We start from the raw sequence: 27,490 nt of genomic DNA, 5'->3' as shown, positions 1-27,490 counted from the left end.
CATGAGATAATTATTATTTTTATGTATAGCAACGTCTTTTTCTAGAGTGATTTGTGTTTTATGTAAGATTAAACAGATTAAACATTGCAATTAAACAGACGTTAGTTTATGATACCAGCAAAACATTCTAATGGTTTACGTACATTCTCTTTTTTATCATTTTTATCAGTAATTCTCCACTTAATACTACAATATCCATGATTACCACGATAAAGAAGTATTGTCGTATTTATTTCCACCATATTTTTCAATATATATAGATACTTAATTATAGATAAAAGTCATTTATGTTAAACTTACTAAAATTCAGTAATTCAAAAAAACGTTTAATGGGAAGTTTTTATTTTCTGTGGGTTTCAAATTAACGAGGTTTCAATACAAAAATATAAAAAAAGGTTGTAAATTTGATCCTGAATGAGGATCATTGGACATGTTTAAAAAGTTTTTTTTTCTGTTGACATTATTTACATCAATCTTCTTATAATTAAATTCTCTACAATTTATGTTTAAAAAAATGTATGATTTATTGCCAATTTATCAACGTTATTATACGTCAAACGAAAAAAATGTGTTTTTTGACCCTATTTTTTGCGTTTTACATAGGATATCTTAGAAACTAAGAGAGATACAGTTCTGAGACCTATTTTTTCGATTTCCCAGCTCAAATACCATAAGAAACAATTGAATTTGCCCCTTAATTGACCTTCGCAGAATTTCAGAAAGCCTTAATTTACCCGGAGGAACTGAAACTCGGGCGATATCTTTCACCCTGTATAACTTGCTAACGAAGCGTTTTCGGACATAGTTTATATGAACTTTTTTCTTATTTTTAGCCTCTAGAATGAGTTGTCAATGTATTGCCCTATCCTCCTGAATCATCCTGTATATATATATATATATATATATATATATACTAGTATACACGTTATAAAGGTAAATACTATTAATTATTTAGTTAATTACATTTAAATGACTTAATTTAACCGTGAAATGTCTGAAAATATTTGCAAATTCCCAACATATTTTAAAGAGATTTTTATTTATTTAACAGCATTAAATCATAGTACGAGTAGTATACCATCAAATTATGGAGTACTTGATTAAGCTACAGGCAATATTTATTGCTACAAAACCTTGAATATAAATGGTAATCATATTTTTCTTAACGATATATAGGAAAAAAACTAGCAAAGAAGTAATTGCATTTATAGAAATGACAGACAATCGAAAATACCAAATGCTTATAATTATGAAAGCCGAAATTATTATGGCTATTAAATTTTTTAACAGTTAATGCATTCATTAAAACAAAAAAAAAATACTAATGATTAAATAATTAGGAAAAATATTTTTAAATTGATGTTTTTAATCTAACTATGATTTCATTTAAATTATTTAATAATTGTTAGATATTAACTGTCTTTAAACTATTTCTTTCACATATATCAGCTGGAGATTTCATTTAATATACATTTAATTTAATAAGAAATTATCAAACTGCATAACCTAATATATATACTCGTATATTTTTACGTTCTTTTTTTTTGCTTTTTTGTAGCAACAGATTTTCTCTAATTTATCTTGATTGATTATTTGTAATTATTTATAATTCTTAAGAGAATATCTCAAAAATTGTTAGCGAGATTGTTCTAAAGTTTTTTCTGCTCCCCTGGGACGCATCAACAATCAAGTATTTTCTCATCCAGGAAAGTGTCCTTGTGACTCTTACGGGCCTTCCCACTCACCGGCAGTACGTCTGGCATGGACGTACTGTAGAAGACGTACGTAGAAGTTTTAATAAATGATGATTATCTTTTGAAAAGTTGAATTTCTATTAAAATGCTAATAAGTTTTGGAATTTTAACTGAAACAATTTAGCAACTGTACAAAAATATTGTATTAAATAATAAATACAATGCAAAATAAGACGTAATTCAAGAATAGACCTTCAAAATTTATTGTAACGAATCCAGTACTGTTAAGTATATATTTAATGGTGTATGCGAAATTTAATTTGAAGTCAATTTTAAAAGTATCCAGAATTAATTAAAACATAAGAAATGTAAGAGTATTTTATTTTTCAACCTATCTATAAGAATATAACATAAGAAGGGAAATGTGAAATGAGTAGTATATTAGATTTTCTGCAAGAAAATGGATGTTCTACTCTTCCTGTAAGGCACAGAAAAAATACTTGATATTGAAAAATATGACAAGGTTCCTTGTTTAACGATTATTTACAATCCTACAATTATTATTGTGGCGAAACGTTTTTCTTTTTGAAAATACAGGTGGAAAGCGTCTCCCCATTTTGTGTTATGATACGAAGGATATCATTGAAACTGATGTTTGTACAAAAAGGAAAACGCCGTTATTGAAATTGGTACTGTTTTGTTCAAAAGTCTGCTAAGGTAAGACCTTAGCAGACTTTTTATCTAGATAGACTAAACATCTAGCAGACTTTTTTTTTAATCTAGATAGTTTAATGGGCAATATTCTTGGAAAATTGCGGTCACACGTTATATTGATATAAATGTAGTTAATAAATTTTTGTTGATGATAGATTTATTAGCTTTTGCTTCTTTTTTTTTTTTTTTTTGTAAATTGTTATAATTTCTGAATTGGAATACCGATTAAAAATGAAAACTATTCCATAAAAATTCAGAAATGACAAAAACATTCTAGACAATAATTTTTGCGGGACAATTTGCTAAAGAATAATTCTGGTAAGACTAAAATACACATATTAAAACATTCTGACAATAGTAAAATGTAAAACAACGAAAGGAAAATAAAACAGTCATAAAAAGAAAGTTCTGTTTCTTTCGTGATAGGAAAGCAATTTTAAGATTTCTTTAAAGAGAAAAAGTTATTATAGAAAACAACTAAAAATGTGATAGATTATTTGAAAGGAGGAAAGTAATATTTTAAAATAAAAGAAACAAATAATTTATAAGGTATGATTGAATGGTCATGTTAAGAGTAAATTATAATGAAAGAGTACACATTATAAAAGAATAATTTAAATCTTTGCAAAATGTATGCACTTAATCTGTATATATATATATATATATATATATATATATATATATATTTAATCTATGCATTTTTATATATTTATTCCATTAGCATTTTTGATATAAACTGATTAATAAAAGAATACAAAAAAACATTTCGAAATCAGATAAAAATTCGAAATAATAATGAACTGATGATTAACTAGATTTAAAAAAATACTGTACCAATATTTTTATAATGTCCACACCGAATCCTATCAATCCAAGGCTAAGAAGTATTTCATGGTACTCAGAAAATATTCAATACACGTCACAGTCAATTCACATGATCATATTTAAAATACGTTCAGAGAATTTTTTTTTAGATTACTGGGATCGACTACTATGGTCATTAGCCCTACACTGACAATTATTATTTTAATTACATACTTTGCAGTTTATATTTAAAAATGTCCTATTGATTTGAGGTGTAATGTATTACTCCATAATAGAGAAGGATACATTAACTTGCTTACGCTCAATTTTTATTTCTGTAAAATACATAAGTAATCTGAAATGCAAGAGACATCGATCAGAGTTGTTTTCACTGAAAGTAATATTATTTACCATACAACTAAATATCTCCTACGATGTAATAATAATCTTACGTAATGAAGATTATCACTTTATCACTTTTTTTTTATTTTGACCTCCAGAACCACCGTTCAGCTATTGCTTCAGAGGATGAGATGAATGACAATTGTTGTAGCGTGTGAAAAATACATGCCTAACCGGGATTCGAACCCGGGACTTCCGTCTGAAAGGCCGAGACGCTACCATTCGCGCCACGGAGGTCGGTCAAACCTCAATATCACGTGCATTTCAGTGGTCTTGACATACTGATTTGCAACTATACATTTGGCTCAATAAAAAAAATAATGGAAAAAGAAATTCACTCTTATTTTTTCCTTTTAAAACTGGCATAGGATACTGGTTATTCTTGAGAATAGATAACCACCGTCGTTTTGGAGAGGTGTGATTTCTATGTCAGAAATTATCGAAAGATGTCAGAAATTAAATTAAAACAATTATCATTATTTGAAGTGAAAAGTTGTTTTAAGGTTAGATATATATATTTTTATTCATCATTTTATGATTTTTTTTAGAATGCAAAAAAAAATACTGGAAAGAAAATTTACTGTTATATACGTAATTTTAAAAGTTAATTAAATATACGTGTCATTAAAAAAAATCTATCACATAATTACATGAAAAGAATTTTTTTTCTGTTAAATATTTTGTTTATTTTATTTCATGAATTTAATAATTATTTTTAAAATTACCCTATTTTACTGAAATTAAATTGAGATATAATTTATTTTTAAAAATATTTATTGTATTAATTAGTATTTAATTTAAAAAGTTTTTTATAATTTTGTTTAATTAGTAAAAAAAAAATTTAGAAAAATCACTATCTATAACTACAGCATTCAAAATATTCTATCTAAACCATTTACTCTAATGGATGTTAACACTTACTGTTACATAAACAAACACTAATAACGGCAGGCCTACCTATTTCAAACATTTTTAATGATAATAATAAACACAAGAAAAATAGAATTTAACACTACATAAAATTCATGAAAAATCATTTTTTTATTATAATAAATAAATTTATTATTTACAATCCATAAAAATTAACAGAAACAGTAATGTATATATAATTTTTTTTTTAATTTTACGTTAATTATGCATTATGTTTTACATAAAATTTCATGCAGTAATTACTTATAATTAAAAAGTAAAATAGTAACTATTACATGTAAATGAAGTATATTATAAACATTACAATTATTTTACAACTTATAATTTATATATAATACATATAAATTTATTATAAGATATAAAAAAAAAAATTAAAAATATTAAGCATTTTTAGAAGAACAAAGTGGAATCGTTTGTAATTACAATGAAATTAATTTTATTTAAAAAAAAAAAATGTTAGAAGTTAAGTTATAATATTCTATTGTATGAAACGTTTCCTTTTCTATTTTTCAGAATATTTTTCATTGTTTATTTTTTATAGTAGATTGATTCTTCTTAATATACTTCTACCTTTTTTTAATATTAAGTTGCAATTATTCTCCTTTTACCGTTCATAATAATACATTTTATCTCCATTTTTTAAATTATTGTTTTTTTTGTTTTTTGTTTTTTTTTTAGTATTAGATTTATTTTTAAATTAGAATAAAAATAAAGCAAAGGTTAACAAAGCGCAGGCAAACTACAAAAAAAAAATTATAACTAAGTCACAAGCAAAAAGAGTAAACATTTAGAAGCTTCTTATAGTACTGAAATAAGTATACATAAAAAAAAAAAACAAAAACAGGGTTGTGAGAGGAATTTATAGTAAAATAATGTGCTTTTGCATGTGCATAGGTTTGTGTACATACATATATAAAAATAATATAAGAAGAGTGAAAGTAATAAATCAGAAAAAGACAGAGTAAAAAATAACAGATAGAAGAATAATACGTGTTAATACATACATAAAGTTAGTTACTTATTGTACCTACATTTGTTTTTATCTTTCATGAGTAAAACAAAACAAAAAATTAGACTTACCGGTCCTGGCATATCATGTAGGTTTGACATAAGGATTGAATGGTTGTTATCACAACACATCATTTGATTTCCACCTTTTCTCTGCAATAAAAAAAAATTCAAAACTAATAATAATGAAAAATTATCTACGAATTAATTTTTAGTATTTGGTCAATTATCTTTGAAGTATAAATATTAAATTTTGTTCCGAGTTTTTGCAGGAGAAAAATGACCTAAATTTTAGAATGAATGAATACATTTATTCGTTTGTTTGAGCTATTGTAACAACGAAACCGCTACAATTTTCATTAAATAATTATCAAATTATTCATCATAATAAAAATCATTGATGGATTCATAACCACATAGAAAATTTTATGAAATAAACGAGCTTACTGAGTTTCCAAGGATTCCTAAACTCAATCCAATCTTGTAGATTTTGCGGTAGGTCTTGATGTGTATATACTTTGTGAAATATCAATTGAAATTTACAAAATAAAGTGATTGGTCTTGTTCGACACCAATCAGATAATACAAATAAAGATGTATATTGCTGTGGAAATCATCAGTCCTTAGCCGTTCGCGCCTGGAACATATGAAGTTAACACATAGATTTCTGTAATTTTGTTTTAGTGATTCTTCTAAGACTGCAGCCTTAAAATAACAGTTTATCACAAATCTTACTTGATTGGGTACTTAAGGAAAATTAGATGAAAACCGAAACTAATAAACAGAATTTACAATGTAAATTCAATCTGATGTTGTGGTCGAAATTAGAAAAAATGTAGACATTTTTCAAAGATATTAAATAGATTAACATCTATCTATATTTTAGTTTATTTTGATATAATTTTTTAATTTTTTGTTTTTTTACCTTTTTCTTTTATTGTTTATTGCTAAAAACTCTCTTGAAAAGGAAATGTGAAGACCCTGTTTAAGATCTCCAAAGATATTTACAAACATAGCTGTTTTACATTATTATGTACTTCATTTGTTTACAATTGCACTATAATCAGACAGTAAATCACACAACATTATTCTTTTAAGGCATTGTTTTTTATATTTAGATTTAGTCTTTACATCTGTTAAATTAGAAATAATTGTAAAAATAATTCTAGTAGATTGTTATGATGTCATTTTTTTTATGTACCTTGAAGTAACGTAGAGCATTATAACGGGAATACTGAAAAAGGGATAACTTGTAGATGTTAGGTCATTTTGGACCGTCCTATCTGTTTATTCTTTTAATTACAGAAAATCCACCACAAACCATATTCGTTCTGGCTTCACTCCAACTATAATCTCTTACTAGGCCACTCGGTTTACGAAAACATATGAGTAAATTATTTTTTCTCAAATACGTTTTTTTGTGCTATTATAATAATTATATTATCTACTTTTAAATAAAAGTATTAAAATATAAACGTGAAAGTTTGTCTGATTGTTTGTTTGCAACAAAATCACGCGAGAACCAACCGACCGTTCCTTTCAAATTTGGACGATTATTCCTGTTATCCCAGGGAATTTTTAAGCAGTAGACCGAGACCCTATCTCCCTTCCAGTAGAGTTGTGAATTAAAAATAATAATTAACGAAACATGATCCTTTTGATTACATTTTATTTCTGTCACCAGGTGACAGAAATAAAATAAAGTAAAATGTCTAATTCATTTTTATTTAACGAAAATCTGTAAAATATTTAATATTCACACTACTATAGTTACTAAAATAATTAATAAATAGTTACTAAAATAATGGAACAAAACATATCAAATCAAAGCGCATACAGTTCGACCTCAAGTTTAAAAACATGCACTCGCTAATAGGACATAGATATCGGCTTTCAGTAGAAAATAAATTATTGATTTATAAATCCATTTTGAAGTCTATTAGGACTTACGGGCTTGAATTGTGGGGTACAGCAAGCAATTCCAATACTGACATACTTGAACACTACCAGACAAAAGCACTTCGAAAAATGCTAAACATACTCTGCATACGTAAGCATACGTAAGCAATACGTAAGCAATAACCTCATATATAATGATTTTAAATTTCGAACCGTTCGACCGGAAATCTCTCTGGCCAGTCTACGATATCAAAATCGTTTGGATCGGCACCCAAATTATATGGCAACCAATTTATTAGTTAACATAATCAGTGATATTTGAAGATTGATGAGAAACAATGTACTTGATTTGATTTATAGTTTCAATTACGTGACTTTATAGTCCGGCCTTACCGATAGTCTTCAATTTCATTTCTTTTATTTTGTTATTATTATTATGTCACAAATCACTGGGTCTGTGGCTACTTAATGTTTGTTGTAATAGATCTTTTTTACTTATTGTTCAATTTTCTTAATGAACAGACTGTAAAGTTGCTATGACGTTACAATTTAAAAAAAAAAAACTATTGTTACTACTATTCTGTCTTCTGTAATTTAGTTTTTTCCCAAGTATTTGTAAACTCTGTGTACTTCCTTGTTTGTCTTTCTCTTCTCTTTTCTTTTTTTTTTTGTACATTACGACCCCTTTCACTATTCATTTTTATTCTTTTTCCTTCCATATAGTTTTGTCAATAATTTTCATTTTACCTTCTAAGAAGAGATAGAATCTAGGACGATTATCAAGTACCGCTAAGCGTAGCCGGGTTTCACGAGAATAAGAAGCCAAAGAGGAAAGAGATCAGCGCCTGAAGGTTGAAAAATCATGTAAATGCGAACGTTTCAAACAACCATAAGAATAACGAACACGTCGAAGGTCCAGGGGACGAAGTATTTATCGACAACTTATAAATTAAAATTATTTTGGTAGTTGGTGTTCTAGCATGCGACTGTGCGTATGAGTTTTATATATATGTACATCTATGCTCTTAGGTGATTATTTGTTACTTGTTGGTTAACCGACTAGAATAAGCTAAACACCTTCAACCATTGGAAAGAAATAATTCATTCTCCAAATAAATCCCTTTTTTTAAAAAATTACACGTCCAATTTTTTTTTGAACGTTTTGTTTTTGTCACAGATTATATGTTATCAAAGCTGTTCTGTAACGTTTTAATTCCTATACTCAAATCCAAAAAAACGTAGAGTGTAATTACCTACAGTAATCGGTTTTAAACTCCTCAGTGTTAAAAAAGGCATTTAATGTTTACTATTTGTGCAGTTCAATCAGTGATATTTTTAATTTATCCGGCCTGAAAATAGTGTAGGAAATCTGATAAAATTAACTGAATTATGTCACTTAAAATAATAAAATTCAGTATAATCTCAAATAATTATTTTTATTCAATAACATAGTTTTTTCTGCGGTTTATCCTTTTACCTAATTTTTTAATTTTCTTAGTTAATAATAGCAATAATAGAGAAACGTTTTCACCAAAATTCTACAATTTTTTAAAAGACCATATTATTTTATGGAAGTATTAAAATTTATAGGTAGCCTTTGTTTTAATAATTGTAATTATTTTAATATACCGCCAAAAATTGTAATTTTTATTTAATTTAAATTAATAAAAACAAAATATTTGTGTTATATGTCTAATCTTTTTTGCATTTTATAAATTTCTAGAATAAATATTAATTCATTCGTTTACATCTACTCTGATCAGTCGATCTGATTACAGTTTCTCTTTGATGCTGTAACAGTCTGGTTCAAATCAGGTTAATAATTACTTTTAGTTAAAGCTGAATTGATCAACTGCCAATGTTCTTTGATATTTAGAGATCAATTAACGTCTCTTTCTCTCTCGCTTCAGAGTTGTCAATTTCAGACCAGATATCTGTAACTGGCTTTAGAGATTGGAACAAGATTGTGTAATCTGGATTCAAAATACATATATTTTAAAACATAAAAATAAGTAAAACATTAATTTTATTTTGGATAAAAAGTAATACGTCATAAAAAATTTACCCGTCCAGTATGTCGAGCGTCCATTAAGTGTTGAAGTCTTTGCCCTTCTGATTCTCGCCGGTAGACGAGTTCATCGAAACGTGCTCTGTCTTCAGGTACAACCACTTCACGAAGTTCTGTTAGTAGAGTATACTGTGAAATAATATTATTTAATGTTAAAAAATTAATATTATAATAAAATTTAAATTACTTTCTAGTAGAATGTTGATATAAATTAATAATAATAATCTGAATATAACGTTTTACAACGCGTTAGAACACCACTTATTGGTCAAATCTGCAGTATTTGACTTCAGTATTAAAAATGACCAACTCAGGACTTATTTTAAAAGCTTTAAAATCTAGCTATTTTCATAATTTTAGAATACTATCGATATTTTCCTGTTCGTTAAAGATAAAGAATTATTAAGAGAAAAAGTTAAGCTAATGGTAAAAAGTGACTCCTACCAATTTTTCAGATTTCTCAGAAAATTCAGAAACACAGAAACTTTAAACCGGGTTAAAAATTCTGAATGTGTGCATGTCCGTTAACTTCATGACTTTGTACTTTAACAGTTTAACATAAAATTGTGGGATTTGGTGGGGGAGAAACATATGTTAAAGAAGTACATTCTCTTATATTTTTTTATTCGAAAGAAAGGATAGAGCAATACTGAGAGGGCGTCGTATTGAAACCTTTACCCATGGCGAAAAAAATATTATCGAAAATACTACCTGAAATATTGCAGTAAAATTAAACGATTTATTAAAATCGATCCATAAATCCTCCACCCCTAAAAGTTTGATTGTTACACGTTTTTTAAACTTTTAATTCTTTCAAGTTATCGAAATATTTTTTATTATTTTTTAATTTATTTTTTTTTAAAAATGCGTTTTTTTGGGTGGAGTCGATTTAATATCATTATCAGAAAGTAAAGATATATCTCATACTTCAATCGTCTTACGGAAAAAATTATAATCGTCTTACGGGACATGAACAAAAATTATATTTTTTAACTCACGATATTCCTGTAATAATTTAATAATAGTTATTATTTATTATTTAAATAATAATAATAAGTTATTTAATTATTAGTAATAATTAATATTAAATAATTTTATATCTAATTATTTAATTATTGAATAATAACAATAAAACAAGTTAACTGTTTTGTAATAATTTACTAAATACTTATTAGTAAATAATAATTACGTTTATCTTTTATTCAAACATACACTTGGACTAATAATGTATTGTAAGCAGAATGAAGAAAGAAGGAAGCGTTTGAACTCTTCCAATCTTTATCAAGTTCCTATCAATAGTAAAAAAAATTGAAAGGGATGAGTTTTTCCTACAAAGAATCATATCTTGCAGATATCGAAACGCTGTAGTTACTTTTTTCTTCTCATTTCATCAAAATTTCGGTCATACTAACTAAAAAAAAAACAAAATCTTTTACGTGATAATGAGGTGTAATTTTCACTTCAAATTATTTTAATATAACACGTAACTTAAAATTTCTTGAACTTCCCCCTCGCGGAAATCTGAAGGAACTGTTTTAGAAATATTTGTAAAATTTTTTATGAATTTATATAAACAAATAAAAAATACACTGCTTAATAAGCTTCTTTTTGATTTGATTTTACTAACACAATAAGGAATATAAATAAATCTGCAGGAGGCGGACGCCTCCTGCAGCTATGTACCGTATAGTGTCATATGTTACAGTGTCATATTTATTTCAGGTAATAGCGTAATGTGCTCGCAGCCAAATCCAATTACGAGAATAATTTTATCGTCTTATACTATTGATTTGTTTATTTATATTTAAATATTGATTAACATCACGTTTGGGTGTAAATTGTATTATATTAAAGTTTTTTTTTTTTTTTTTGTTAATATCCATTTAATTTCTTAACCATGGTTTGTTTGTTTTTTCTTTACCAGGGTTTGTTTTCTTAAGCATATTCTGAACAGGTGAACAGGTTTTCTTGAAATATCTAAAGTAATAAGTTTTTTAATTTTTATTGATTATCTTTCACGTCATTAAAATATTTAGAAAACATCTCGCAGAAATTCTTAATATAAAGGTTAGAGTTAAAAAAGTATTTTTTTTTATGATTTATGTTTAATATGATAGCTTTTTGATTAGTTTATTAATTATAATATTTTTTTTATTAAATCGCAAACTTGATGAACTGAAAAATTCAAAGCTATCAATCAAATAACAGATCTAAATTTACCAGATAAGTTTATTTTGAAATTTTAAATTTTGTACTTTTAAAATTTTTTTCTCTACTTTTTCAATAAAAATATTAATGAATTGTTTCTTGTTTTGGTTTGTTCTTTTTTCCTGTTTCTTTATTGTTAATTTTTGTTATTTGCGATCATGTAGTGTTATTTTAATCGCTAATAACTGTATATGTTTTTATTTCTCTGTTTTTTTTTTTTTGGAAGGTAAACGCATACGCGTTATCATCGCCCGGAAAATTTTTTTTATAAAAAAAAAAGGAAAACAAGGATAGTCTAAACCAAAATAAAAACTTACAACTAATATCTGAGCTAAAATCTAAAATAAAACTAAAAGAAATAGAATTTAACAAAGTCCGAGATGGGTGTAAAGGGCCCATTCTCGGATAACAGAAAAACTAACATAAAACTTTAAAACTAAGTTAAAAACTAAAATAATAAAACTGAACTAAAACTTAACACTAATAAAAACTAAAACTAAGTTAAAAAAAAAAAAATTTAAATAAAATAAAACTTAAAATTAATATCACTAAAGATTACAACTAATATCACTAAAACCTTACAACTAATATAACAGTTGGGGGTCTTAAGAATACAATAAATTTATTTAAAAGAAACATAAAAGTAAAAATAATAACAAAAACTGATAAAATTTAACAAAGTCTGACGGGGAGTGTAAACGGCTCCCTTCTCGGATAACAGGACCACAAAGATTAAAACAAAAATAAACTCATTAAAAACTCTTCTTATCTAACATATACGCAACAATATAAATTTTTTTTTATTAAATCAGCACTATGCAAAAACAGAAACAACCTGTCTAAAATGTCATTATCATTGCCCAAGACTCCACGGATGTTTCTCGGCAGTTTAAATTTACGACGTAACGCCGCATAACATATGCACTCCACAAATATGTGGTGCACAGAAATGCGGCAGTTGCATCATGGGCACAGTGGTGCGTGTCCTGCTAACATCAGGTACTCGTGTGTGACTCTCGTATATGTCCTAATCGTAATCGACAGAGGAACACTTCCTCGCGATGAGTTTTTCTGTATGAGGGGAGCTATGGCAACTCAGAATCTTTAATGTGCCGGAGTTTGTTATTAACGGTAGCCGTCCACTCACCATGCCACTTTCCCAAAGAGACTGCTTTATATAATTAATAAGGTCAGAAGTAGCAACACGAGTGGTGAAAGCAGGTTGATATCACTAAAACCTTACAACTAATATAACAGTTGGGAGTCTTAAGAATACAATAAATTTATTTAAAAGAAACATAAAAGTAAAAATAATAACAAAAACTGATAAAATTTAACAAAGTCTGACGGGGAGTGTAAACGGCTCCCTTCTCGGATAACAGGACCACAAAGATTAAAACAAAAATAAACTCATTAAAAACTCTTCTTATCTAACATATACGCAACAATATAAATTTTTTTTTATTAAATCAGCACTATGCAAAAACAGAAACAACCTGTCTAAAATGTCATTATCATTGCCCAAGACTCCACGGATGTTTCTCGGCAGTTTAAATTTACGACGTAACGCCGCATAACATATGCACTCCACAAATATGTGGTGCACAGAAATGCGGCAGTTGCATCATGGGCACAGTGGTGCGTGTCCTGCTAACATCAGGTACTCGTGTGTGACTCTCGTATATGTCCTAATCGTAATCGACAGAGGAACACTTCCTCGCGATGAGTTTTTCTGTATGAGGGGAGCTATGGCAACTCAGAATCTTTAATGTGCCGGAGTTTGTTATTAACGGTAGCCGTCCACTCACCATGCCACTTTCCCAAAGAGACTGCTTTATATAATTAATAAGGTCAGAAGTAGCAACACGAGTGGTGAAAGCAGGTTGATTATATGCGTCTTTGGCAGCGGAATCTGCATATTCATTACTCGGGATCCCGACGCGGCTAGGGACCCAGCAGAAACATACTTGTGTGTTGCAATTATTTAACTCAGCGATTTCGATGACGACAGGATGAATGGAATAAACGTTTACTAAGGCTTGGAGAGCACTATACGTCACTTCAAATAAGGATATTTCGGTAATTAGGGTTAATGATATTTAGAGCCTTATTTATAGCGTATAGTTCAGCAGTAAACACAGTCGTAATACCAGGTAGACCAAAGATATAAGTTTTATCATTAACAAAAAACGCGCAACCAACGGTATCGTTCAGTTTCGATCCATCAGTGTATAGCACCGCGGCTGGGTTCACCATGGAGAGAACACACTGAAACATTTGCTGGATGATAGTAGATGGTGTGGATTGTTTATTGTATATCGTAAGGTTAAACACAAAATTTATAAGGTTTATTCCCTCGGAGGATATAAGCACGGATATATTGGAAAGAATGAAGACAACATTTATATGGGGCAGTAGACGTCGGGTACGGACAGGTGCAGTACAACGTGGGTGGTCCTCATAGCTTCCTAAATTAGGATTCCTAAGGACTGAGTCAAAAGTCGGGTGATTTGCCTGTCCTTTGAGACGGGCAAAATAAAATGCTAAAAGCTGGTCCCGTCTATCCCAAAGTGATGGCTCACCACAATGTACAAGTAAGCTTGCGACAGGGCTTGATCTAAATGTACCTGTGGCAAGCCGAAGAAAGCATGATGTACAGCTTCCAGCATTTTAAGCACGGTATGACGAGCTGAAGAGTAGGCGACACAACCATAATCTAAACGGAAACGAACTAACGAATAATAAAAACGTATCATGCATTACCGATCGCCCCCCCCCCCCCACCAATTGGTGTTGCTAAGAAATCGCATCATATCTAAACGTTTGGAATATTTTGTTTTTAATTCTTTGATATGTTTGACCCAAGTAAGACGGCTATAAAAAAAAAAAACCTAAAAACTTGACGTGGGGAGAGATAGCAATAAGTTCTCCAGGGTCTTACAGCTGGCCCCGGAGAAAACCTCCGTTCTGGTGATGGCCGGTGGGAGACGCCTACGGGGGATGATCACCCTCAGTGTGGACTGTGTGGTGGTGAGGCAGGTAGAAGCTGCCAAGTACCTCGGAGTGTGGATCGATGCCAAATGGAACTTCGGTCGACATGTGCAGGAGGCCGCACAGAAGAATGAAAAAGCGGCATCTGCGTTGGCTAGGATAATGCCAAGGAACCAGACTCCGAAGACATCTACCAGGAGAATCATAATGTCGGTCACTGCCTCGATAGTTCTGTATGCAATGCCTACATGGCTTGAGGCATTACGTGTTAAGAGGAATGTCCAGGCACTTGCAGCAGTCCGACGAAGAGCTGCCCTATGTGTATCGGCGGCATACAGGACTGTCTCTGAGGAGGCAGTTATGGTATTCGGTATATACTCGGAGGCAGTGATGGCTCAACTGGTGGTAACTGGGTTACCACCAGTTGAGCTCCTGGCGGAGGACAGAGCTCGGCAGAAGAATGGAATGGGTCGCGACCAATCACAGAGATTATTGGTAGATGACTGAAAAACTCGCTGGAACGCCTCAACCAAGTGAAAATGGACATGGCGCCTGAGTAGAAGAATTGCGCCGTGGCACAGGCGAAAGTTTGGGAGTTGGGTCTTACTCAACTCTTCAGTGGTCGCGGCGACTTGTTTATATCTTGAAAGGTTCAGGTTGAAGGATGACCCAGGATGTGTATACTGTGGGATTGAAGATACCCCGGAACATGCCGTCTTCCTTTGTGACAGGTGGGCTCAGCTAAGACGTTACCTGGGAGTTGAACATCTAACTTCAGACTTGGTAGTCGATTTCATGCTCCGGGGGGAAGACAACTGGAGAACAGTGATTGAGTGGGTCACTAGGATTCTTCGACACAGAGAAGATAGAGTGTTTGATTCTTGGACTAGCACCTCATTTATCATTGTTTAGTTGTAGGACAGTATTGGTTTAGATGTGTATTATTTTTCATTTTACTATTGTAATTTCCTTATGGTTTATTTCATGTATTGCTTGCTTTATGTATTTTACATTATACTGTATTGTACATATGATTCGTGCTGTGGATGGACACTTCCATATGTTAACATATTACATATGGTCTTATAATTTTGAAACTTGTGGAACTGTAAGTGTTTCCATGCACTGCTGCGATTTGATTCTTTTGTCATAGTGTGTAATTTGTATTCTTAGATTAACTTGTAATTGTGTATTGTTTAATTTTGTAGTTGTAATTTACTTATGATTTTTGATATGATGTACCCCATTGTTTATGTATTGTGTTTTATGCTATGCTTCCTCATAAAATTGCTGATTGTGATTTATACTGGGGATGGGCTTTTTCATATGTCACTGTTATTCATATTGTTATATAATATTGGGGTCCAATGAGGATATAATGAATTCATGTATTGCAAATTACATTGTAGTTTATCTTGTAAGTTATGTATAATATTTACTTAAAATGTTGTATTTTACTTATGATTTCTCTTAAATTGATGTGTTCTATTATCTGTGTGGTGCATACTACTGCTATGTAACCTTATCTCACAGTATAATGATTTGTTACATTATTGTATTTTTCAAATTATGTATTGCAGAATGTTTTATATTGTGTTCAATTATGTAAGCTAGTTTTAAGATGTGTTCATTTAGTTGTAAGCGCTATACCAGCAGATGGTCTCATGGAAGTGTTCCCGTAGATGGGGCTACAGGGGTAGTAGTCTATAGCAGTCTCTCTGCTGTGGGTGTTGAATGGGTGGAAATGTAAATAACAAAATCGTCAACAAATAAGAAACATGAGAAACATGTGTGCCTGCACACATTTGGTAAGACTGTTTATGGCTACAGAAAATAAGGTACACACCCTTGAGGCAATACACTACCTTGAGGCACTCCATTCTCTAAGATGACACTATCTGAAAAAGAATCGTCCACATGAATACAGAATGTTCGGTGATTTAAGAAACCCCGAATAAAAGCAAGCACATTGCCCTTGATTCACCATTCTTTGAGGGTGTTAAGAATACCACGTCGCCCGGCCATGTCGTTTGCCTTTTTTATAACAAAGAAGATATCGACAAGATGCTGGCGGTGTAGGAAAGAGTTTTGTATGGCTGTTTCCATTGACACTAAATGGTGAATGGAAGATCTTTCTTGCCAGAAACCACACCTTTCTGGAGATAAAAGGCCATGTCTCTCCAAGTACCATGTAAGTCTGCGGTTTACCATTCTCTCCATTACTTTGCACAAAACGCTTGTTAAGGAGATAGGGTGGTAGTTTGAGGGATTGTCTTTGTCTTTACCTGGTTTAAGTACTGGTATGATAAAGGCTTCTGACCAGCAGGGTGGGAAGACTTGTTTGGAGAATAAACCAATGTAAATGTTCAATAGATGTAACGCCGAATTAGGAAGGTTTGAAAGCATACCGAGGCGAATGTTGTCCAGTCCAGGGGAAGTGTCATGCATGTCAGTAGTCAAGTGTCCAGCAGAGCACACGCATACTGGAGCTAGAGCTAAATACAACTGGGTTTACCCTGGTGCCCAGAGGACATCGTTTGAGACTCACTATGTAGAGTCATTCACCCATCAGTTCCCACCTTGGGTTACCATTGCGTTTTGTAAGATGTCGCAACACCACTGAGTGCAAATGTAAGAGAAAACAGTGTAAGATGTTCTGTAGTTGTGTTAGAGTATATGTTGTAATTTGTGTAGTGTTCCTGGTGTAGTATATGTGTATAATGTGAAGTCTTCTGCAGCTCTGGGTGTAGTGGGAAGAAGGGTGCAGAGGCTAGGGCCGTGGGGATGCCAAACCCCAAAGTTTTAAAAAGTAAGACTCCCCGTCGGGGGGACTGTAATTGTTGGTGTGACTGTAAATGAAAGCATTAAAAAAAATAAATAAAAAACATTTAATTTTATATTAGAGGAAACCTAACCACAAGTCAGAATAATAAACAAGACATAATCTCTACACCATTTAATTATGCACACGCATTTTAGTAGTAATATATTTAGAACTAGGTATTTAATATATGTTTATCAAAATGTGTTTTTTGATATTCTTAATTAAAAATATTTGTAAAAAGCCTCATGAAAATAGAGAGGTAAGAATACAAAATTATTCAGTTCCTCTTGATTTTATATCAATATCAGTTTCAATAGCATGTTCTTAACACTAAGTACATTCTTTTGCAAAAATATGTCATAATTTTATAAATCTATCTATTGTAACAGAAATTACCAGAAATCAATGATACCATTTTATGATCAGTAACCCTAGCAGCAACCCCATTTTGTTGCATGTAACCAGGAGAGTAATAGAAATAACACAATTTTCAAATTCTATATTACGACGCATGTAATTTTTCTTGAAAATATAAACTGATTATACGTTTCTGCTGATCTCACTACATTCATTGAATTCTTGTATTGGTAAAGTGATGACATTAACTTTTTTCAAAAGCAATAACATCAGTAATTTATTTCTGAGAACTTTTTGACGCCATAATATTGATGTAATAGATAGCTACTGAGGTTTAATTAAGTTGATTTTTCAAATTAGAAGTTCAAAATCGTAAAGCTTTTGCTTAGATAAAATAGAGTAAATAAAATTTCATTACTAAATTATGATATTGATAAAATTAATATTTTTGTCACAGTAGATACAATGTTATCCACTGTTCAGTCAAGTTCAATATTATAACATTAAAGGTACTGAAATAAAAGTACATGTTTATGATGTACATGTTTATGGAAAAAAAAGGAAAAGATTACTATGAAACAATATAAAAAGAAAGCAGCTTAAATCATTCTCTCTCGCAACCAATTCACTAACAAGTCCAAACACATTTTACAAATTAAAAGATTCCACTTTTTTCATTTATTAAAATTTGTTTTTACTACCTATGCATGAGTAGTAGTGAGACATGAAATATTAAAAAAACTCACTCTACAGTAAAAGTTTCCAATATAAAGCAATTCAGTTTTTATATATTTTTTCTCTATTGAGATAATGAGGAAGCTTCTGTTTTATGAATAATCTTTATACAGCGAAAAGTTTTCCAACTTTAACAAAGCACTGAAGGAATTTTTTTTTAATGTTAATATTGTAACAAATTATTTATATAATAGTCTCCACTTACCAACAATCTTTCATAGTAATGTTCCAGCGCTTTCGGATTATTAATCCATCCTCAGGAACAATGATATGTTATACATTATAATTATTTACTTCACATATCACTAATTATACTAAATTGGATTTTATAAAAATATAAATATAGTAATTGATGGTCGAAAGGTAAAATAAAGTTAATGTTAATCCATCATGTCAGTGTGAATGAGAAGGTCTTTGATCTATTATTTGTCTTTTTGAAAAGAAGAATCGCTGTTTATTATTTTATTGTTAGTTTCTTAACCAACTTGTATATTAATAAAACTTAAAAATAATTCCAGGTTAATTAAATTTTTTTTTGGTTATAAAACTTTTTTCTTGTATTCTTGTCGCGAAATGATAATATTTCTCATTTTTCAAACTTTTGACTTTTTTTATTACTACTCTATAAATTAAGAATTGCTTATCTTGATTTCTGTGAATCCTTCACAACTAGAAATTTTAATGGTTTTAAAGAATTATAATTTGAATTGATTCTACCATTTTAAACCATCATAACAAAAATTACGCTTGAGAAAGGAAACCTAACCTTTATTTTTTATTTTTTTTTTAATTTATATTATATTTTAACTTTTTTTGCTTATATGAAAAATTTTACATGGAAAACATTAAAACTTTATTAATTTTTCAAAGCCTTTTATTCGCATTTTCTGAAATAACTACCTCCTTATTTTGAAAACGTTTTATTGTTTTATTGTTTCCTTTTTTCTATTTTTACTACATAAAAAATTTATTAAGAATAAAAATTAAATCAACCCATACAATTTTTAATGAAAAGTAAAAAAGTTTGTACCTATTAAAATGTTTAAAATAAAACATATCCTTAAACCGAATAATTAATGAATGTCTGACACAATCTGAAACGTTGAAACATCATACTAAATCTATAGAAAATGTTTCAATATATATGTATAGAAATAGAACAAATATGTTACAATGAACAAAATTTATTCTGTTTTACAATATTTCAGTCCTTTTATATTTATATAGGTTGCTAGAAACAAAATCAGCAATAGGACTTTTTTTTTGTAAAAAAAGCTGACTTAAATTCATTATTGAAATAAACGTTAAATTATCATTTAAATTTATTTCATTTTTTCGATTTGAATACGTTTATTCATCCATTAAGAAGGGACGGTTAAATATATGTTTTCTTTTAAATTTTGCAGGAGTTCCAGTACAATTTAACGAGAAATGGCTTTTTTATATTTTTTATATGTTAGGATGCATTTTAAAAAATCTGATGTGGACATCACAGAACTTCCTTCCTTGTACGCCTATTAAATTACACATACACATTTTTTTTTTAATGAAATGTACGAAAAATTTTATTTCACTAATAACTTCTGATTTTTTTTCATATTTTTTTTATTGTTGTTATTGAATTATTATTTATTGTAAAATGTTTTTACAATCAGAGGTTAATAATTAATATATTTAAATTTAAAAAAAGTTAAAAAAAAGGAAATGAAGTCGGATTCTAACCGATGTACCTTCCCCTTGTAAGAACGAAAATATTTCATTAATTAAAATTTTATTTGGCTATAACTCTGGAACCAATAAAAATAAGAACCACTTATGATATATCGTTGAAAATCTCTCAATGAGGGCTTATTACACCAGTGAAGAAAAAGTCCAAAAACAAAATGTTTTGGATTTTGGGCTTTTGTGACATTTTTGGTCAAGTCGATTACAATCAAAATAGGAGGTGCACAACTAGATATTACAACACTCCTAAATCCAAAATTTCAACATTCTACGGCTAAATCATTTTTGAGTTTTGCGAAATACGTACGTACATACTATAGACGTCACGCCGAAACTAGTTAAAATGGATTCAGGGGTGGTCAAAATGGGTATTTCCGTTGAAGTCTGAAAACCGAAATTACAATACTTAAAAGGAAGTAAAAACATAAATTATAGTAATTAATAAGCAATAAGACAAAACTTCAGATTTTTTAAAAATTTGTTAATAGTTTTTTTAGAATAATGATTTTTATTTTTAATTTTATCGATACTCAATTCCTTTCAGTAGAAAGTTATTTTTAATTTATTTAATCATGAGCACGTATTTTCAAAAGAAAAAGTTTACTGTATAAAAGAATATACAATTTTAAACACTTTTTTAAGAAATAAATTTCCTAAACATGAACAGAATTTCAAATGATAAAACCAGACGAAAGTTGGGTAATCAACATATTTAAAGTATGGGTAATGATGTAAATCACAGGAGTTTGACCTCTAATAGTTAAAAAAAAATCTTTGCAAAAGATTAATAAGACAATAAAGTTTTTTGTTTGTAAACGCATTTTAAAAAAACTATATAATAATATTATTAGTACGTTGATTTATATCTTTACCGCCACCAAGAAAGACCATTCACCTAATATTTTGCCAGTGGTACACCTTTACAGAAATACAGAAATAGAAGAACAATTGCTAACATTTACAGGAACCAAACAGCAAAAGTAATAATTGAAGAATATAAGAAAGAAGCCGTAATAAGAAAGGGAGTCCGACAAGGATGTTCCCTGTCCCCGTTACTTTTTAATCTTTACATAGAACTAGCAGTTAATGATGTTAAAGAACAATTTAGATCCTGAGTAACAGTACAAGATGAAAAGATAAAGATGCTATGATTTGCTGATATAGTAATTCTAGCTGAGAGTATAAAAGGATTTAGAAGGAACAATAAACGACATGGATGAAGTCCTACGCAAGAATTACCACATGAAAATAAACAAGAACAAAACGAAAGTAATGAAATGTAGTAGAAATAACAAAGATGGACCACTGAATGTGAAAATAGGAGGAGAAAAGATTATGAAGGTAGAAGAATTTTGTTATTTGGGAAGTAAAATTACTAAATATGGACAAAGCAGGAACGATATAAAATGCCGAATAGCACAGACGAAACAAGCCTTCAGTCAGAAATATAATTTGTTTACATCAAAAATTAATTTAAATGTCAGGAAAAGATTTTTGAAAGTATATGTTTGGAGTGTCGCTTTATATGGAAGTGAAACTTGGACGATCGGAGTATCTGAGAAGAAAAGATTAGAAGCTTTTGAAATGTAGAGTGTTATAGGAGAATGTTAAAAATCAGACGGGTGGATAAAGTAGCAAATGAAGAGGTGATGCGGCAAATAGATGAAGAAAGAAGCATTTGGAAAAATATAGCTAAAAGAAGAGACAGACTTATAGGCCACATATTAAGGCATCATGGAATAGTCGCTTTAATATTGGAGGGACAGGTAGAAGGAAAAAATTGTGTAGACAGGCAACGTTTGGAATATGTAAAACAAATTGTTAGGGATGCAGGATGTAGGGGGCATACCGAAATGAAACGACTAGCACTAGATAGGGAATCTTGGAGAGCTGCATCAAACCAGTCAAATGAAATTAAAAAAAAACACCTTTTTAATAATAAAATTGTTACTTCTTACTACAGATGTCGTACATTAACAATTTTCTCATAGTAATGTACAAATTTTCTTAAAAAATTAAACATATTTTATATAGCAATTTTTAATTCTGAATATTAGTTGGGAATAACAGAATAAATTAATGAGAGAAAAATTCATTGAAAAATATTTAATCAGCCTTTTCAACAAAAAGAGATATTCAACCCTCAAACTATGTTTAAAACAAAAACATAAAATATCAGTGTTTGTACATGTCAATTATAAAATGATTTTATCATAATGTATACAATAATGCTGATTATATAATACGCAATAAACCTTAGAAACTGCTGTTATAAATAGATATTTTAAACATATTTGAATTTTTTTTATAAATATAGTTCTGATTTTTCGGATTGCAGGATCTTTAATTTCTACTCTAAGAGAAGATATTATATTATACATTTATTTTTTAAAGGACTAATATCGCCAAAATATTTGAAAGCCCTAATTTTAATACAAATTATTATTATTTTTATATTTTATTTACAAAAATTTTATTCATGATTCAGACAAATTGTATAAAATTGTGCATAAAGAATCTTAAAAACCATGTTTTTTTTTACAGTTTTTAAAAGTAAACATTGAGTTCAAATGTCTAATTTACTTAGTTATAGTATTAAAAAGTTTTGCAAAAAAAAAGTTTAATTTGGTCTGTACCATGCTTTCCCAAATTTTTTTTTATAAAATTGCTGCAGCACCATTCTCAGATGTTTTTCTTCATTAGCCAAAATTTAAATGTTACAATTAACGTTTTAGAGATTATGAAAGTTATTTAATAAGTTTTAAAACGATTCTTTCGTTTTAACACTTATAAAAATCGAACTGTTTCGGTTCGACAGATAACACTACATAACAATGGTTTTGATCATCGGAAAGTAAAATGTAATTTACGCTACGACCCTACACAATATGTACAAGTACATGAGTAATCAAGAAGAAAAATTAAATTGTATGTAATGATCTTAAACAATCCATTATAGTGTAAACTCTAGTTTGAGGATATGTTTTATTATTTTCATAAAATAGTACCGTATTTTTTAAAGTATTTTACCTTATTTCCTGATTAATCACACACACACACACACACACACACACACACACACACACAAACGACTATATATTGAATGCCAATTTTTTTTGATTATTTGAATCTTAGCTCAAGTAATTATAATTTTATAAATTTTGTAATGATATATGACAAAGAAAATACGAAAAATAGTATTTTATTTATTAAAAACATTACTAATTTTTTTAATATATTTTGTACTAACTGTAACTAGTTTCACAGCAAAACAATTTTTTACTTTATATCAGAAATGATACCCTTGCAATTTTTCCGCTCAATTTATCGTTATTTCAGCTTTATCGTAGCCGGCGAAAAATATTTTCATAATACTTCTTTAACTTATGTATTTTGTAATATGAATCTACTGACTGAGATAATACTTTTTCTTTAGTTTTGATCAATAGTCATTTTATAAACTTCTGTCTTCATTTGGGCTAATCTTTAAATCAAAATATTATATTATATCCTTTACCTTCATTTTTAATCCCATTTTATATTTATTGGTTATGTTTAAAAATTTTGTCCTCAACACTTCCCTTTAATACGAATAATTTATTTTTTATAGGCTAAGATCCAATAATCTGTTCAGTTTTTGTTTTTACAAATTGTGTCTAAAATTTTGTGATAAAATCTCTTCAGTAAAAATCATACCTACGTTATGTAATAATTTTCTTCTAACAATGAATTAAAAATTATCTTTTTCTTTCCTCTCTTACTTTCCTATTGTTCAATTTTCATTGTCATAAACGCAGAAATAAATACAAACATTTATGGATATTCAAAAAATTTATAAACGTATTTTTGGCTACAACATATTAAGCTTAAAGATGACATATAATTTATGATATAGCAACTTCCATCATCATCAGCCTTTTTAGTCGTGTACAATTAGTTGTTACACATTCCTTATATACTACAATATTTTTAATTTTATCAGATAAGTAAAACATATTTTTTAATTTTACAAAATGTTAAAGAATATAAATTAAAGCCTAACTTCTACAAGTTTTGTGATTGTCTAATTCATTTCGCATAAAAAAATTTCTGATTTCATTACTTTAGACAATTAAAAACATTTTTATTACTTCGACGATTGATTTATTTCTTATCCGTGAGTCTATATCTGTTACTGCATCAACTAATCAGAAGTTACGAAGTTCTAAAACTTTTCGAAAAAGAGGGCTATGAAGGAAAACATATAAAAGTAATAAAAAAAAATAGCAGTTATGCGACACGACCAATAGGATTGTAGTATTTTGGTCACGTGACACTGGCCCAACTTGACTTAGATTTCCTTTTCTCCCTTGGGAAATTCCCTTTTCCCTCGCAGTGCTACCAACCTACTCTAATCTAAGTTTATGTTAATAAACATATTTTAATTTTACGAATATTTAAAAAGTTGGTAGGAGCTGGACCACAGCTGTTGTCATTTTCGTGAAGCCGCCGAAATAACCAGTCGGGAGGTTGAAGCATTTGCTCATTTGGTCATATCATTTGGTCATGACGTAATTATTCGACACGGAATGTAGAGCACATGGGCGTCAAGGATTTATATCAGGCTGCTATAGTGGAGATGATACTACACGATCGTGAGATATATAAAAAGGGTTCTGTAAAATATTAAATTCCTCCGTAAATTCCAAGATAATGATCAGATATTACCGGAAATCTCACCAAAACCTGATTTCACAAAAGTATAAAACTGATCTTTCCACAAAAGCGGAACTTATGCATTGCATAGGACATGTTTCTGTAAGAATTGATAGAAGCTACAGATATCACTAAAGGTCTTTTCCAGGATACATCGATGATAAAGAAAACTTCGCTTCGGAATGATTATATTATTCTATCAAAAACCTCAGTCAAATGTAATTATCACTGTTGGTCTTTGAATCGCATGATACGTGTGTAGATTATTATTTCGAAAATATTCCCATCACGTACGAAACCATATTATCAAGGAAATTATATAATGGTTTGACTTAGCAGAGTCGCATTTGATCATGGGTGTTAAAAATAAAATGTTACATGAACAAAACAAATTGTGTGCAGATTTTACAACAGGTGGAATATTACAAATTACCAGTAATGGAGGGGGTATTTCTACCGCGAAGCTTTAATTTAAATTGCCACAGATCGTTCTGATTTCGGACAGTCTGCTTTTGTTCTTTAATGAAGATGGCAGTAAAACTTGCAATTTTTACAAGATCGGCTGTGATATTTGTATCACATTCCCCCAGAATCAAACAGTTGTCAAAGCTTTAGACAGAAGACAAGAAGAAGAATCATATAAGAGACAATATGGCGTATTCTACTAAAGATGAGACTAGACTTCTACTAAAAATCAGACAAGTGTCTCTGCGAAACCGTTTGACAACATTTGAATATTATTAGAGATACAATTAAGCGAAAATGTGAGACTTTTCAACAGCTTATTAGGTGGAAGTGATATCCAGAAGATGAGAGTAGAATAAGAAATCAGTATTATTGATGGACGATAAGAGAACGAGCCAGTCGTAAAGTTGACATACTACTTGGAATATTTCTGTCTTACAGGGTGGCTCGATCTCTTAAGAGAAGAATTTTCACCCATTTTAAATATTTTGTTTCAACTGAAATAGTCGAGGAGTTTGCTGCAATGTCAAAATCATTTATTTTAGGATTACCACATAGTACGCTTGCGCAGGAGAGTGTGCAAGTACTTAAAGCATATAAGCACTAGATATTCTGCAACCACGATCTTAGAATTCTTTTGAAATACTCAAAAAACTGGATTAGTAGAAGCGAAAGAAACATTACAGCATTATCAATAATTGACATCTTTACCAAGAAGGTTTAAAAACTGCACTCTACAAGAATGGAGCAGAATCTGTTCACTAATATTGTAGTCATCATGAAACGTGTGGTTTTACATCTCAGTTACGATTCTTTCAATACTTCGCTGGATGAGGAATTTACATCTCATTTTCCAAAATTTCGTTCGTTTGATGAACAGTAATAACATTCACGTGTACAATTATGTATGTGAGTTTATTGGAGGCTATGCAAGATTTTAAGATCATGAGTACAAAAGTAATGTGTCGAACTGATGGTATAGCAATGACCAAAACATTGTCAAGTTATTGACATTGACAAGTTGGAAATTTTGTTTCAGGAAATTGCAATTAAAAGATTAATTCCCAGAAACAAGCCTTCTTCGCATTATGTTGTATGAAGGGGAGGGAATAATTTATAAGAACTATGCATATGGAAGGTTTAATCATTGTATCAAATAGCATCGTTAATACGTATCCAGATGATCCATCAATGTCGTTCATCAGTGTCTTTAAATATGCCTTAATATAAGAATCTCGCCAAGGGGTTTACCTCCGTAATAGTGTGCAATGCAATCATAACTTTTTATCTTTTAAAATGACATTACTTATTTAATTTTAATTTTATTTATTTTTTTATCGTTCTTTCTCACTCAATCATTTGATTATTTTCTAATTTTTGAATCGCGTGGTCAATGGAGCCAAACACAACCTTGTCGTAATACAAACAATCATCTAATGAAAAACAAATCGAGTAGCAGTCATAGCGATATTCATATTTTAACGTAGGCATAAGTTTTGTAATATCTGTTTCACGCTTTCTTTCGCCCGACAAAATTTGCTGAGACATTACAATTCCCGCGCTCATGAACTATCGGTATTCAGGTCTCGACGAACAACTAGTCCATCCTTTGGTGCTTTGCGGTGTGAAACACAACGATCAGGATCATCCTCTAGTAAGTCTATCTTATTCACACACACACACACACACTTATTAAATATACAATTTATACAAATATTCATCTTAACACTTATTCACTCACATTAACGCACAAGCGCCCTTTCTCACAGCTTATGAAGATTGAAAATCGTATCAATGGTCCGAGAGACGCGTGGCTTCGCAGGCTAATAGTACAATTATCCGACTTACTAGGTGAAAAAACTCGAGACCTACCCAGACGTGTAAAAGTAACTACTTTTACACGTTTAATATTATTTATTTAAATTCTAACACCAGTATTTGACATCACAGCATGGAGGCTACAAGCAGACG

The 27,490-nt window shown here is 29.7% G+C and overlaps 1 protein-coding gene across 1 annotated transcript in view; it reads right to left on the bottom strand.

Annotated features, from left to right (window-relative positions):
- dysc (whirlin protein dyschronic) overlaps positions 1-27,490 on the bottom strand; it is an 857,123-nt gene that overhangs the window by 309,683 nt on the left and 519,950 nt on the right. Inside the window, exons 11-12 of the mRNA XM_075357689.1 lie at positions 9,517-9,648; positions 5,625-5,705 (exon numbers count right to left, since the gene is read on the bottom strand). Of these exons, the coding sequence (XP_075213804.1) occupies positions 5,625-5,705; positions 9,517-9,648 (213 nt within the window). The remainder of the gene's footprint in view (positions 1-5,624; positions 5,706-9,516; positions 9,649-27,490) is intronic.

Source organism: Lycorma delicatula, chromosome 2 (assembly GCF_047948215.1).
Source record: "Lycorma delicatula isolate Av1 chromosome 2, ASM4794821v1, whole genome shotgun sequence".
Lineage (NCBI taxonomy): Eukaryota > Metazoa > Arthropoda > Insecta > Hemiptera > Fulgoridae > Lycorma > Lycorma delicatula.
This window is presented reverse-complemented; position numbering and strand designations above follow the sequence as displayed.